The 14,917-nt window shown below is 41.5% G+C and overlaps 1 protein-coding gene across 1 annotated transcript in view; it reads right to left on the bottom strand.

Moving 5' to 3' along the window:
- LOC124616737 (tensin) overlaps positions 1-14,917 on the bottom strand; it is a 517,648-nt gene that overhangs the window by 374,904 nt on the left and 127,827 nt on the right. The window contains exon 4 of the mRNA XM_047145102.1: positions 9,201-9,333. Within this exon, the coding sequence (XP_047001058.1) occupies positions 9,201-9,333 (133 nt within the window). The remainder of the gene's footprint in view (positions 1-9,200; positions 9,334-14,917) is intronic.

Below are 14,917 nucleotides of genomic sequence, written 5' to 3'. Positions count from 1 at the left end.
TTTTATCATACTTTTCATAGTGTTCAATATGCCCCCTTTGAGATGCACAGCGTATGTAAATACGGTATTCAAATTGTTCCCATACTGCAGCGAGCATGTCTTACGTTACAGCTTCCACAGCTGCTGATACGCGATGTCTCAGTTCAATCATTGTCATTGGTAACGGACGCACATAAACAAGAGTCTTTTACAATATAAACCCCCGCAAAAAAATAATCACATAGTCAGGTCCGGTGACCTTGGAGGCCAGTAATGTAAGGCTGAATCATTTGGTCCAGGGCGATCGTTCCATCGTTTAGTAATCTTTGATTTAAAAATTCCCGCACTTCCAGATGCCAGAGTGCTACCTAGCGGGAAACATGTAAAACTCGGGAGTTTGCTGTTTCCAACAATATGTTGTTCACGCACATATCTCAAATAACATAACAGTTGTGATTTTTTTAAAAATCGGATGATTCTTTTTGACACACCCTGTATTTTACCGTAATGTAAAGCACATTACATGTTTAGCCCATGCGCTACATCGTGTCGCTGAAACAGTATGTCTAAAAGATAAAAATGTGAATACGCTGATATCCTTCAGGGCGAAGGCAAATAGGCGCACAAAAAGTATGTAGGTTGGGTAATAATTCTGACAGCATTAATTACGTCGTATGGTGGCTGTTTTTCCTAGTAAAGCTTTTCTTGCAAACACCTGTTTGCGATGCCGCATTTAGAGATATACGGCCAGTTTTAGCTTTGCTGCCACAACCTATTTTAACCAGATGTGGGATACATGGATAAAAGCTGCTATCTTTTACTGTGACAGTTCTCACGAAATTAACTCGCTAAGAGGACCGTAAATTCGCGGAAATTTATTGAAGTAGACATCTCTTTGCTTCATTCTAATGAAAAGCCTTACGTTTCCGTACTCTAATTGTTTTCTTTCCCGGTTTTGGGTCGGATCAGATCCTGGTTCGACATTTGTGAAGGCGACAAAAAATATTTTGTGGTGAAAACGTAAAAGACTTCCAACTTGATCTGACGTTGGCCAAAATTTCTTCATTTACGAATGCACCAGCACTTCTTGTGACCTAGAAAGGTCATTTCCTATGCACAGAAATGTTCTGTCTGATAAACGCATGAACCTAAGTGAAGACAATTTATAGAAAGTGGTTGTTGGGTACTACTTTAGAAGTAAATAGTGATAAAAATATAGCTGAACTTCGATATGGTATATTTTTATTGTTTTGCTGCCTCATTGTGCATGTTCAGTGCCATGATACTGTATGGAAATATGCATGTTTTACATTCTGATAGTGCTTGAAAATCCGGGCTCTAGTTATTACCAGAAATATCACATATTTAAATAGTAACTAGAAATCAATCAATTCTCCCTTGTCCTTCCTCACTGTCGATTTCCGGCGAAATGTCCAGCATCAGGCACCTAGTGGCACGTTTCTGGTCTCAAAATGTCTGATTTCTTCGATTTGTTTCCTTGTTTCGTATGTGTGTGTAGAAAATGAGCACTTAAGTAATGCTAGCCAAAAACGTTTACGGCTTATATTTATACAGAATATTGGAAGAATTGGCAAAGGATCTATTCACTTCAACAGACTATTGCAGTTGCATACAAACAGGAAATGAGAACTCTAAAATGGTTCAAATGGCTCTGAGCACTATGGGACTTAACATCTGAGGTCATCAGTCCCTTAGAACTACTTCAACCTAACTAACCTAAGGACATCACACACATCCATGCCCAAGGCAGGATTCGAACCTGCGACCGTAGGAGTCGCGCGGTTCCGGACTGAAGCGCCTAGAACCGCAGGGCAAATGGTAACTCTGACTGGTTGCAAACACCTTAAGGATTTGGACAAGGCACTGCCCTTTCCCCAATACTTTTTATCATTGTCATGGGTGGAAATTAAGCAGAACAACAATAAGAACGTCAATGCATCTGCACTTGCAGGTGATATAGTAATTTGAAGTAATGAAGACAAACATTTAAGGAGAAACTGGTCATGTAGGATGACCAACCAAATGCTCACAGACTAACAATAAAGAAGTCAAAAACGGTTGCAATGTCTACCAACAGGCAGAAAGAACAGGAAAGGAAACCTGCACAACAACTACACAGGTCTAAAAGAAACTGCAGGCTGTAAAAAATTAAATTCCTATAAATAATAGTCGACAAAACTGGTAAGGATAGAATAAGGCATGAAAATACTAAAGGAAGAAGCTGGAGTGCATATATCCTTGAAAGAAAAAATAACTAGAGCCTGTTTGACATGGAATGACCATGTCAAAAGAATGGATGAGGGACTGATAGCAAAACAACAGCTACGCACGGATATGAATGGTAGAAGACCAGTGGGAAAACCAGGGAAGAGATGGCTGGATCAATTGAAGGCGGATAGTGGAACAAGAGGAGTCAACTGGATACAATCATAAGAGGAGTGGCACACGCACAGAAAAACGTGGAGAGCGCTAGTAAACCACATCTGGGCAACTGGAGTGGAAAAACAATGATGAGTGGACAGAACAGATGACATCTCGCTACAAGTAACCTTTGAAATGTGTAAGGGACCGAAACAGGTGACGCCGATAACATAATTTATGAAAATAACGAAATTAAGCGACCAGTAGCGATTATTTAAGGTACCTCCATTAGCTGTTATGGTTCACGAACGATGTCATGATTGTGACAGATGAGAAACGGGAATGTAAATTACGGTGGTGGTGATTTTGGTTTGTGGGGTGCTCAACGGCGTGGTTGTCAGCTCCCTTACAAATTCCCAATCTTTACACAGTCCAGTGTTACCATTTTCCCGAATGATGATGAAATGATGAGGACAACACAGACACAAGGTCCCCGTACGGAGAAAATCCCCGACACGGCGGGGAATCGAACCCGGGATTTCATGATCCAGAGGCAGCAGAGCTAACCACTAAGGCACGAGCTGCGGACTGGACATTATGGGACTCTTTAATTAAAGTATTTCGTAGTCAACCGTAGAAGAAAAACTGTGGGATTCTCAATTTGAGACTATCGTTATGAAAGACCATCATTTGAAGACACTGATAAAGGCTCATTGACCTGTGTGTGCTGCACTTGTAAATTTTACTGCCGATGACTGACAGGATGTGTTTGCTCAAAGATAGTCACTGCAACAGGGCGCAGTAAGAAAAGAACTGACTCGCAGATCTAACTAGAATACAGTTATGCTAATAGCTAACCTGCGAGGTGTTTTTGCAGTCGTCTATAGGTCGACGAAATACAATTTGTGTTTGGGGGAATAACGGTGTGGATCGCTTAATCAATACAAGTAACTCCGTCCTCTACGGCTTTCAGAAGCGACATATAAGTGCTGCTTGTTAGACACCAGATCAACACTGAAGCGCAGAATTCGAAGTCCGTACAATTACTTTCTCAAAAACAGACGAAAAAATTCAGTCGTGTTATAGATGTACTTTTAAATAACAAGCTACATAGGGTGATTTCACATTGATGATTCTCTTCGAGATGTTTAACATTTCGCGACGCAGCGTCGTAAACAGCTGCTAAATACCTATGTTTGTGTTACGCCAGGAAGAGTAGTGAGAAATGAAAATTTTGATTTCTAACTAAGGTATCGAATAACATCATTGCTGTCAAACTGGTATAATCCATTTACCTTTTAGGAGAACACTTTGAATGCGTTGAATGACACAAAAAGATCTACGACGTAAGGTTGTTTGTTTTAATACCTTTGTCGCTCTTTGGTTAAATGATGATTGTTACGTATCGAGGCTTAAAACAACCTCCCCATGCCCCACACCCTCCTCACCTCACACACAAAATCCAGTGAATAAAGTGCAGTTATTTTTATGTAGTAGGGCACTGCGATTAAAGCGTTACATGTCAAAGCTAGTAAAAAATATATTCATGTCTATCCAGACAAGGAGTTCAATGACAAATACGTAACCTCTCAGAGTTCGATTGGAGCTAGACATTTTTTATCACATGTAAATGTGTAGATGTAATCTACAGAACATGTTAAAAACTGCTTAAATCTGACTCTCCAACTACTGAAAGTCTGCCTTTCGTTGGACACGTTGCAGTGTACTAAGGCATCGCATTAAACGAAAAATGATTTTAGGTAACACGCGAAGCGGGACCAACAACACTTCACAGTCTGGATGGAGTCTAACGCAGCATAACTACCAGCATTTGAATAAATCGCCTGGATCGCTTCTTGAACTACTGTGCGTAAACTGCAAACGACAACTCGACTGTATACCGGCAAAGACATCATTTACGTGTATAATTTCAACACTGTCACTTCAGATTTGTGTACGCCGTTTGTAGCGTTACAGTATACAACCGCATTACCATATAATAACAAAATAACACACAATTAACACATCACGCCTTTGCACCACATTAAACTACAGTTACAATATTCTTAGAAATGGTTCAGATGGCTCTGAGCACTACGGGACTTAACTTCTGAGGTCATCAGTCCCCTAGACTTAGAACTACTTATCATAACGCAGCACAAAACAATTACTAGTTTTGTAAGTAAACATAAGAAATAATTTAATGAAAAAACGAAAACGTTATTGTTAGTTTTAATGATTTTAACTTTTAAAGAGTTGTTAAAAACTAGTTGCCATTTGCTTGAATGCACACGCTGCATGGTCTAATCATCATTGCAAACACATTTCCAAAAATCTTGTAGATGGAAAATATGTCGATCTTGAGGGCCAGAAAAATATAATGCATTATGTGCTGTGTATTGTGAGTGAGAAGGTTCCAAGATGTGCTTCGCTCGTAGCGTAAACGTAAACATTGGCATAAATGTTCACTTGCACTCCATTTTGTGGATTTTAACAAATGACAGGCATCAAACGAATGCTACATATGTAGACATGCCAAGTTGGACAAGGTGCATTTTAGCTGTGTATGTTTTTACCTGTGAGAAACCTGTTAGTAACTTAATTTTTGACCAATCTGTTTGGAGTGTGTAATATACTCTCCGCTGGAATATTAACATGGCATGAGTAATGAACGCGCAATGGAACGTGACATAAAGCCCAAAAAAGTTCTTAATGATCTGAAGAAAACGGTGAGGAGAAAACAGTTTCGAACGCGATATTGGCTATAAAAATTTCTTTAAGGTACATACATATCGCTCATTCTCATTTGTCATTATGAGAAACTTCATTCATATTACATTGTTGCCTCAACACTTAGTGCTGTGCTTTGAAGATGCTTGAAAACATAAATTGTGCTTTAGTTGTGAACTAAAACCAGCACTTTGTCAACTATTGTATTACTTATTTATTTAGCGACCTGTTTCGAGGTAATACCTCATCTTCAGGCTAAATGGAATTACAAAAACAGCTTTAAAATAAGGGCATTCTGATGTTCCATAGTCTTTTTGTAAATGCTGTGGTCATCTTTTTTTCCTCTGGCGTGGCAGTCTCGTAGTGATGCGCTGGGGTGCCTCAATTTCCGTGGCTCTCCTGCTCACTGTTCACAAATTGTCACTAACATAGCAGTAACTTGGAAACACGATCACAAACAGTTCTGTAGCGCAGTGGACGAGATGGCGGTCGAAATACGGCTGGTTTCACTTGACTATCGATTTGTGGATCTATGTGGTTTCAGATGTTTACATGTCTTCTGCACGGCTTGTCATTGCATTACATATGTAGGTTGTAGAATACATTACAAATTGAGCATCTGTTACAATATTATTGAACACATCATGATATAAACCAATTTATGTAATACGATAGCAAGACGTACAGAAGACGTGTAAACAACTGACACCACATAGATCCACAAATCGATAGTCAAATCGAAACCGCCACCTTGTCCACTGCACTACAGAACTGTTTGTGATCGTGTTTCCAAGTTACTGCTATGTTAGTGACAATTTGTGAACAGTGAGCAGGAGAGCCACGGAAATGGAGGCACCCCAGCGCATCACTAGGAGACTGCCACGCCAGAGGAAAAAAGATGACCACAGCATTTACAAAAAGACTATGGAACATCAGAATGCCCTTATTTTAAAGCTGTTTTTGTAATTCCATTTAGCCTGAAGATGAGGTATTACCTCGAAACAGGTCGCTAAATAAATAAGTAATACAATAGTTGACAAAGTTTGTGACTTGTATTGGTAATTTAAAAAAAAAACCTTTATATATTTCTTGAGACAGTTACGGTCGAAAAATAGTCAAAATGGCTTCAAATTCTTAAAAACAGCAACAGTTAAAAGCCAAAATGACGTTATTTAAAAAGTAGAAGAGTGCTTCCGTGTCCGGTGGGGGTCACGCTTCATACTGAAGTTGACGATGGACATCAATTCCACTCAATCATTTAATATCCTTTATGTGATGAGCATTTCCTCAAAATTTGATAAATGTCGGACTTGTGCTTCATGGAACGCCACTTTGCATTTCCGTCAGTGTGTTACGGTACAATTTACCTATATACAATCAGTGAGCTTTGTCTCTAAGTTTACAAACGAAGAGATAGAAGAAGTGGACAGTGTTAAATTCTTGGGGTTACAGCTTAATAACAAATTCATCTGGGAAAAGCACACCACAGAATTGCTGAAGCGTCTTAACAAATGTCTATTTGCAATGCGAATTGTGTCAGACATAGGGGATATAAAAATGAAAAAGCTGGCATACTATGCTTACTTTCATTCCATAATGTCATATGGGATTATTTTTTGGGGTAATTCATCAAGCCAAGCTAAAGTTTTCCGGGCACAAAAACGTGCAGTAAGAATTATATGTGTTGTGAACTGAAGAACATCCTGCAGAAGCCTGTTTAGGGTACTAGGGATACTAACTACTGATTCTCAATATATTTATTCCTTAATGAAATTTGTCATTAAAAATATATCACTTTTTCAAACCAACAGCTCAATTCATGGAATAAACACTAGAAATAAGAATAATCTTCACAAGGGTTTAAAGTCACTTACTCTTGTACAAAAAGGTGTGCATTATTCAGGAACACACATTTTCAATAACTTGCCAGCAGCCATAAAAAGTTTAACTACCAATGAAATTCTGTTTAAGAGAAGCCTAAAGGACTTATTGGTGGCCAATTCCTTCTACTCCATTGATGAATTTCTCAGTAGAACCAACTGATTTTTGTGTGTGTGTATTTATGCAGGGTGTTACAAAAAGGTACGGCCAAACTTTCAGGAAATATTCCACACACAAAGAAAAGATGTTATGTGGACATGTGTCCGGAAACGCTTAATTTCCATGTTAGAGCTCATTTTAGTTTCGTCAGTATGTACTGCACTTCCTCGATTCACCGCCAGTTGGCCCAATTGAAGGAAGGTAATGTTGACTTCGGTGCTTGTGTTGACATGCGACTCATTGCTCTACAGTACTAGCATCAAGCACATCAGTACGTAGCATCAACAGGTTAGTGTTCATCACGAACGTGGTTTTGCAGTCAGTGCAATGTTTACAAATGCGGAGTTGGCAGATGCCCATTTGATATATGGATTAGCACGGGGCAATAGCCGTGGCGCGATACGTTTGTATCCAGACAGATTTTCAGAACGAAGGTGTCCCGACAGGAAGACGGTCGAAGCAATTGATCGGCACCTTAGGGAGCACGGAACATTCCAGCCTATGACTCGCGACTGGGAACGACCTAGAACGACGAGGACACCTGCAACGGACGAGGCAATTCTTCGTGCAGTTGACGATAACCCTAATGTCAGCGACAGAGAAGTTGCTGCTGTACAAGGTAACGTTGACCACGTCACTGTATGGAGAGTGCTACGGGAGAACCAGTTGTTTCCGTACTATGTACAGCGTGTGCAGGCACTATCAGCAGCTGATTGGCCTCCACGGGTACACTTCTGCGAATGGTACATCCAACAATGTGTCAATGCTCATTTCAGTGCAAATGTTCTCTTTACGGATGAGGCTTCATTCCAACGTGATCAAATTGTAAATTTTCACAATCAACATGTGTGGGCTGACGAGAATCCGCACGCAATTGTGCAATCACGTCATCGACACAGATTTTCTGTGAACGTTTGGGCAGGCATTGTTGGTGATGTCTTGATTGGGCCCCATGTTCTTCCACCTACGCTCAATGGAGCACGTTATGATGATTTCATACGGGATACTCTACCTGTGCTGCTGGAACATAAGCCTTTACAAGTACGACACAACATGTGGTTCATGCAGGATGCAGCTCCTGCACATTTCAGTCGAAGTGTTCTTACGCTTCTCAACAACAGATTCGGTGACCGATGGATTGGTAGAAGCGGACCAATTCCGTGGCCTCCACGCTCTCCTGACCTCAACCCTCTTGACTTTCATTTATGGGGGCATTTGAAAGCTCTTGTCTACGCAACCCCGGTACCAAATGTAGAGACTCTTCGTGCTCGTATTGTGGACGGCTGTGATACAATACGCCATTCTCCAGGGCTGCATCAGCGCATCAGGGATTCCATGTGACGGAGGGTGGATGTGTGTATCCTCGCTAACGGAGGACATTTTGAACATTTCCTGTAACAAAGTGTTTGAAGTCACGCCGGTACTTTCTGTTGCTGTGTGTTTCCATTCCATGATTAATGTGATTTGAAGAGAAGTAATAAAATGAGCTCTAACATGGAAAGTAAGCGTTTCCGGACACATGTCCACATAACATATTTTCTTTCTTTGTGTGTGAGGAATGTTTCCCGAAAGTTTGGCCGTACCTTTTTGTAACACCCTGTATATAAGTACAATATAACTTCTGCACAGTTTCAGTGCAGTAATGTGTTCATTGTAAATAAGTGTGTGTGTGTGTGTGTGTGTGTGTGTGTGTGTGTGTGTGTGTGTAAGTACAATCTAACTTGTGCACGATTTCAATGCAGTAGTGTGTTCATTGTAAATAAGTACTATAGTAGTAGTATTATACGTTTATTACCTTATAAATGAGTAAAAAATACTTTTTTATTTTAAATTCAGTGCATTAGTATTTGTAAACTGATTCTTTCATATAGTGTTCATTAAAAAATGACGATCATTCCACTTGGGACCTGTGGAATGGTTACATTAGCTTATTTGTTTGAGTTGTAAATATTTGACTTGTATTGTTGTTTTTCTGACTTGTTCTACATCCTGGAGGACCTCCTCACTACGGATCAATTGGAATGAGAGTAACTCCAGCCCAATCTAATCTAGCTAGCCGAGGTACTGACCTTGAGGAATGCCCTGCATCCGCCGTCGGGCAGGAAGGAGGGCGCGCCCAGCACGGTCACGTGTGTCAGGTAGAGCGGCGCCGCGTTGATCCTGATGCTGGCAGACAGCAGCCCCGAGAAGTACTCCACGTACCTGCGGACACACGCCACGCCGACTCGTGTTAGCACAGCGGCAGACCGCCAGCTCGTGTAGCACCACGCGAGGCGCGGGCCCGTGGACTGGCATAATCACGCCGCATCAGTGACTATTTTCCTCGTACACCGTTCAGCTTGAGTGTAAGCCTTACAGTTCTCCATTTACACTACTGGCCATTAAAATTGCTACACCTAGAAGAAATGCAGATGATAAACGGGTGTTCATTGGACAAATATACTAGCACTGACGTGTGATCACATTTTCACGCAATTTGGGTGCATAGATCCTGAGAAATCAGTACCCAGAACAACCACCTCTGGCCGTAATAACGGCCTTGATACGCCTGAGCATTGATTCAAACAGAGCTTGGATGGCGTGTACAGGTACAACTGCCTATGCAGCTTCAACACGATACCACACTTCATCAAGAGTAGTGATTGGCGTATTGTGAAGAGCCAGCTGCTCGGCCACCATTGACCGGACGTTTTCAATTGGTGACAGATCTGGAGAATGTGCTGGCCAGGGCAGCAGTAGAACATTTTCTGTATCCAGAAAGGCCCGTACAGGACCTACAACATGCGGTCGTGCATTATCATGCTGAAATGTAGGGTTTCGCAGGGATCGAATGAAGGATAGAGTCACGGGTGGTAACACGTTTGAAATGTAACGTCCACTGTTCAACGTACCGTCAATGCGAACAAGAGGCGACCGAGACGTGTAACCAATGGCACCCCATACCATCACGCCGGGTGATACGCCAGTATGTCGATGAGTGATACGAGGCCGTTGGGATCCAGCATGGCGTTCCGTATTACCCTCTTGAACCCACCGATTCCATATTCTGCTAACGGTCATTGGATCTCTACCAACGCGAGCAGCAATGTCGCGATACGATAAACCGCAATCGCGATAGGCTACAATACGACCTTTATCAACGTCGGAAACGTGATAGTACATATTTCTCCTCCTTACACGAGGCATCACAACAACGTTTCACCAGGCAACGCCGGTCAACTGCTGTTTGTGTATGAGAAATCGGTTGGAAACTGTCCTCATGTCAGTACGTTGTAGGTGTCGCCACCGGCGCCAACCTTGTGTGAATGCTCTGAAAAGCTAATCGTTTGCATATCACAGCATCTTACTCCTGTCGGTTAAATTTCGCATCTGTAGCACGTCATCTTCGTGGTGTAGCAATTTTAATGGCCAGCAGTGTATTTGTTTGGGTGCCTGACGGTATGCTGTCTCGCTTCTGTCTCGGAGATGACTGTCGCATGCTTGATCTTTGACTGCTAGAAATAGTTGTCCGGCACTGTAAGAGGGTCAGTTGTAAAGTTCCTCTTGGTAGTGTCCTATCCACAACTGTTGTATGTGTTATCCATGATTGTTAACATTCGTATTTGATAGCGTCTGTAGAAGAAAGACCTGGGAAGCAGAAGAAAGGAAGGGAGTGGGAGAAGAGACAACAACCCGAGTGGAGGAGATGTAGTGTGGAAGGCTGAGTTGTGTGAAAGTGGGAAATGAAGGGACGGATTGGTCACAGCAAACAACTGAGGTGAAACAGGGCAGTGCTTCGTCACCTCTCCTTTTCTTTGTGGTCTTGAATGAGATAATCTTCGTCGATCCATTATGGACCATGGGACAACGGCTGGCATGTATTTCTTGATGCAATAATTTACCAAAAGCCGTATGTATTGTAAAAATTTATTTTATGAACTTTTAATGTGCTGGCAGTTTCGGCATTACATTGATGCCATCTTCAGGCCCCTGTACAATGGGTAGAACAAATGTACTATTATAAAAAATTGCCCTAATGTAGCATATAGTTTTAATCATATACAATGTTTTTTGAGCCACTTACGTTGTTAACATGATACCTGTCAATTTTTAACGTATGTTCTATATTTTTTATAATAGTACATTTGCTCTATCCATTGTACAGGGGACTGAAGATGGCATCAATGTAATGCCGAAACTGGTAGCACATACAGGGTGTTTCAAAAATGACCGGTATATTTGAAACGGCAATAAAAACTAAACGAGCAGCGATAGAAATACACCGTTTGTTGCAATATGCTTGGGACAACAGTACATTTTCAGGCAGACAAACTTTCGAAATTACAGTAGTTACAATTTTCAACAACAGATGGCGCTGCAAGTGATGTGAAACATATAGAAGACAACGCAGTCTGTGGGTGCGCCATTCTGTACGTTGTCTTTCTGCTGTAAGCGTGTGCTGTTCACAACGTGCAAGTGTGCTGTAGACAACATGGTTTATTCCTTAGAACAGAGGATTTTTCTGGTGTTGGAATTCCACCGCCTAGAACACAGTGTTGTTGCAACAAGACGAAGTTTTCAACGGAGGTTTAATGTAACCAAAGGACCGAAAAGCGATACAATAAAGGATCTGTTTGAAAAATTTCAACGGACTGGGAACGTGACGGATGAACGTGCTGGAAAGGTAGGGTAGGGCGACCGCGTACGACAACCACAGAGGGCAACGCGCAGCTAGTGCAGCAGGTGATCCGACAGCGGCCTCGGGTTTCCGTTCGCCGTGTTGCAGCTGCGGTCCAAATGACGCCAACGTCCACGTATCCTCTCATGCGCCAGAGTTTACACCTCTATCCATACAAAATTCAAACGCGGCAACCCCTGAGCGCCGCTACCATTGCTGCACGAGAGACATTCGCTAACGATATAGTGCACAGGATTGATGACGGCGATATGCATGTGGGCAGCATTTGGTTTACTGACGAAGCTTATTTTTACCTGGACGGCTTCGTCAATAAACAGAACTGGCGCATATGGGGAACCGAAAAGCCCCATGTTGCAGTCCCATCGTCCCTGCATCCTCAAAAAGTACTGGTCTGGGTCGCCATTTCTTCCAAAGGAATCATTGGCCCATTTTTCAGATCCGAAACGATTACTGCATCACGCTATCTGGACATTCTTCGTGAATTTGTGGCGGTACAAACTGCCTTAGACGACACTGCGAACACCTCGTGGTTTATGCAAGATGGTGCCCGGCCACATCGCACGGCCGACGTCTTTAATTTCCTGAATGAATATTGCGATGATCGTGCGATTGCTTTGGGCTATCCGAAACATACAGGAGGCGGCGTGGATTGGCCTCCCTATTCGCCAGACGTGAACCCCTGTGACTTCTTTCTGTGGGGACACTTGAAAGACCAGGTGTACCGCCAGAATCCAGAAACAATTGAACAGCTGAAGCAGTACATCTCATCTGCATGTGAAGCCATTCCGCCAGACACGTTGTCAAAGGTTTCGGGTAATTTCATTCAGAGACTACGCCATATTATTGCTACGCATGGTGGATATGTGGAAAATATCGTACTATAGAGTTTCCCAGACCGCAGCGCCATCTGTTGTTGAAAATTGTAACTACTGTAATTTCGAAAGTTTGTCTGCCTGAAAATGTACTGTTGTCCCAAGCATTTTGCAACAAACGGTGTATTTCTATCGCTGCTCGTTTAGTTTTTATTGCCGTTTCAAATATACCGGTCATTTTTGAAACACCCTTGATAAAATAAATTTCTACAGTACATACGGCTGTTGGTAAATTATTGTATCAAGAAAAAGAAATGAATGAGATAATGACTAAGATGGCAGCAAAAACTGGAGAATACAAGATGAAAGCAGTGGTGTTTTCGGATGACTTGATGACCTGGGGAAACAGGGAGGAGGAGATTCGGGGACGGCTGGGTGTTAGGGACGGAACTGTGAGGCAGAATGGAATTAAATTTAATGCAAACAAATGTGAAATCCTCATTACAACTAGAAAGAAAGCTAGACCAACTAGCGGAATAAGGAGTCGAGGTGAACAGTTTGAGAAGCTGGAAGTGTCAAGTACTTGGGAAGTGTGACAAAGAAAAATGGAAGAAATGAGAAAGAGGCCTGTGAAAGTGGCAGAGAGGCAGAAGCATTCCTGCAAAGTGTTAGGAGCCTGGTTTGGAACAAAGATGTATCACAAAAAAGCAAAGAAGTAATACATCGAAGTTACTACATCCCAGCATTGATCTATTCATCTAAAACATAGGTAATGAAGTAAAGAGATATAAGCAGATTACAGGCATGTGAATTGAAGTCCCTCAGAAGCAAGATAGAATCGACAAGGAGAGATAGGATGAGAAATTGAAGGCTACGGTAAATAATGAAAGAGGAACCCTTTCGGATCAGTATGGATGCATTAAGGCTTAGGTGGTATGGGCACTTAAAGATGATGAAAAAACGAGAGGATTCCCAAGAAGATAATGAAATGGAGATGCTAAGCAAACGACGAAGAAGAAGACCAAGGGATACCTGAAAGATGTGGAGAAGTGTGCAGAAAAAAAGTGGCGAGGACCGGACCATTGTGAACATAGAACGATGGTGGGGAAACAGGAGTAGACGTCGAGGCTTATGTTCCAAACAGACCAAACCTGAGGCTGGAAAGTGTTCATCATGATGATGATGCTGACAATAACAACATCCGCTACTCTAGCATAAATTTCATTTTCCAATAAAAGGGGAGAACACCCTGGTCTCTGGACAACAGACCCATCTCCAGGTGCAACTACATTAACGTTCACTGATTTAAGACGTAAATAAAAATATCCATAGCATGTCCTCACGTCCTTTCTAGGCGTCATTTGACACATGTTTCTCTTGATGAGACATCCGTATCTGTTGTATACTTTATTCATGACTGATAACATCCGCTACAGTTGTATACATTTTAAGATGGGACTGTTGTCTTGAAACCTGGTTGTGCTCTCCTTTTATATTATATGTTCGTTTTCTCCTGTACTCTACCACTAAACAAATAAATTTTACCTTCATTGCTAAGTGATTTTTCGTGACATTATCCGGTCTTTTAACAGTATTTTTTCCCTCACTTTATTGTTTGGCGAAGTTGAAAGGGAAGTCACGGCTGCGGTAACAGAAAATGCTTTTCCACAATGCCGACTGTCATTTGTATCCATTGTCATAGTCAAATTCGACATATTTATGTCTGTTGGCCAGCCCTATACGCCGTATTTCGCAAAAAAACGAATATTAAGCAGGCCAGAACGTCATGGATGTAATACAGAAATGCTGATTGTTATTGTTTGAGCCCGGTAATGATCTCATGAAACTGAAACAGGTTGGCAATAACGTATTTGACATAGCAGCTTTCTATGGTAATACGACCAATAATATGAAAAAGCGATTTTCATCATATACAATACTTTTTCGGTGATCACTTCCCATACCATTCTAAAACCACTGACAAAGCCAAGCAACATGAAGTGACTGTCCTCGTGGTTACGACGTAAAAGTATTTTTCTTTGTTGCAGCAATTAGCACATATTTTCTTTGGACAATGCTGAGCACTACATCCATTTTAATCGTTCATACGTGATATGTCAGTTAATTCTATATAGCTCTATACGAAAACTATTACTTAGTGTAAATACACATTTCTTTAATTATGAACTGTTATTTCCTGACACCGAAACCTAAGTTCGGTTTAAGCATGTATCTCGTAGCAATTTTCATACTTACGACGATATTAAAGAAAATGCCCTTGAATTTTTTTTGTTTC

The sequence above is a fragment of the Schistocerca americana genome, chromosome 5, assembly GCF_021461395.2.
Source record: "Schistocerca americana isolate TAMUIC-IGC-003095 chromosome 5, iqSchAmer2.1, whole genome shotgun sequence".
NCBI lineage: Eukaryota > Metazoa > Arthropoda > Insecta > Orthoptera > Acrididae > Schistocerca > Schistocerca americana.
The sequence above is the reverse complement of the archived record's forward strand: the minus strand, read 5'-3'. Positions and strand labels throughout refer to the sequence as shown.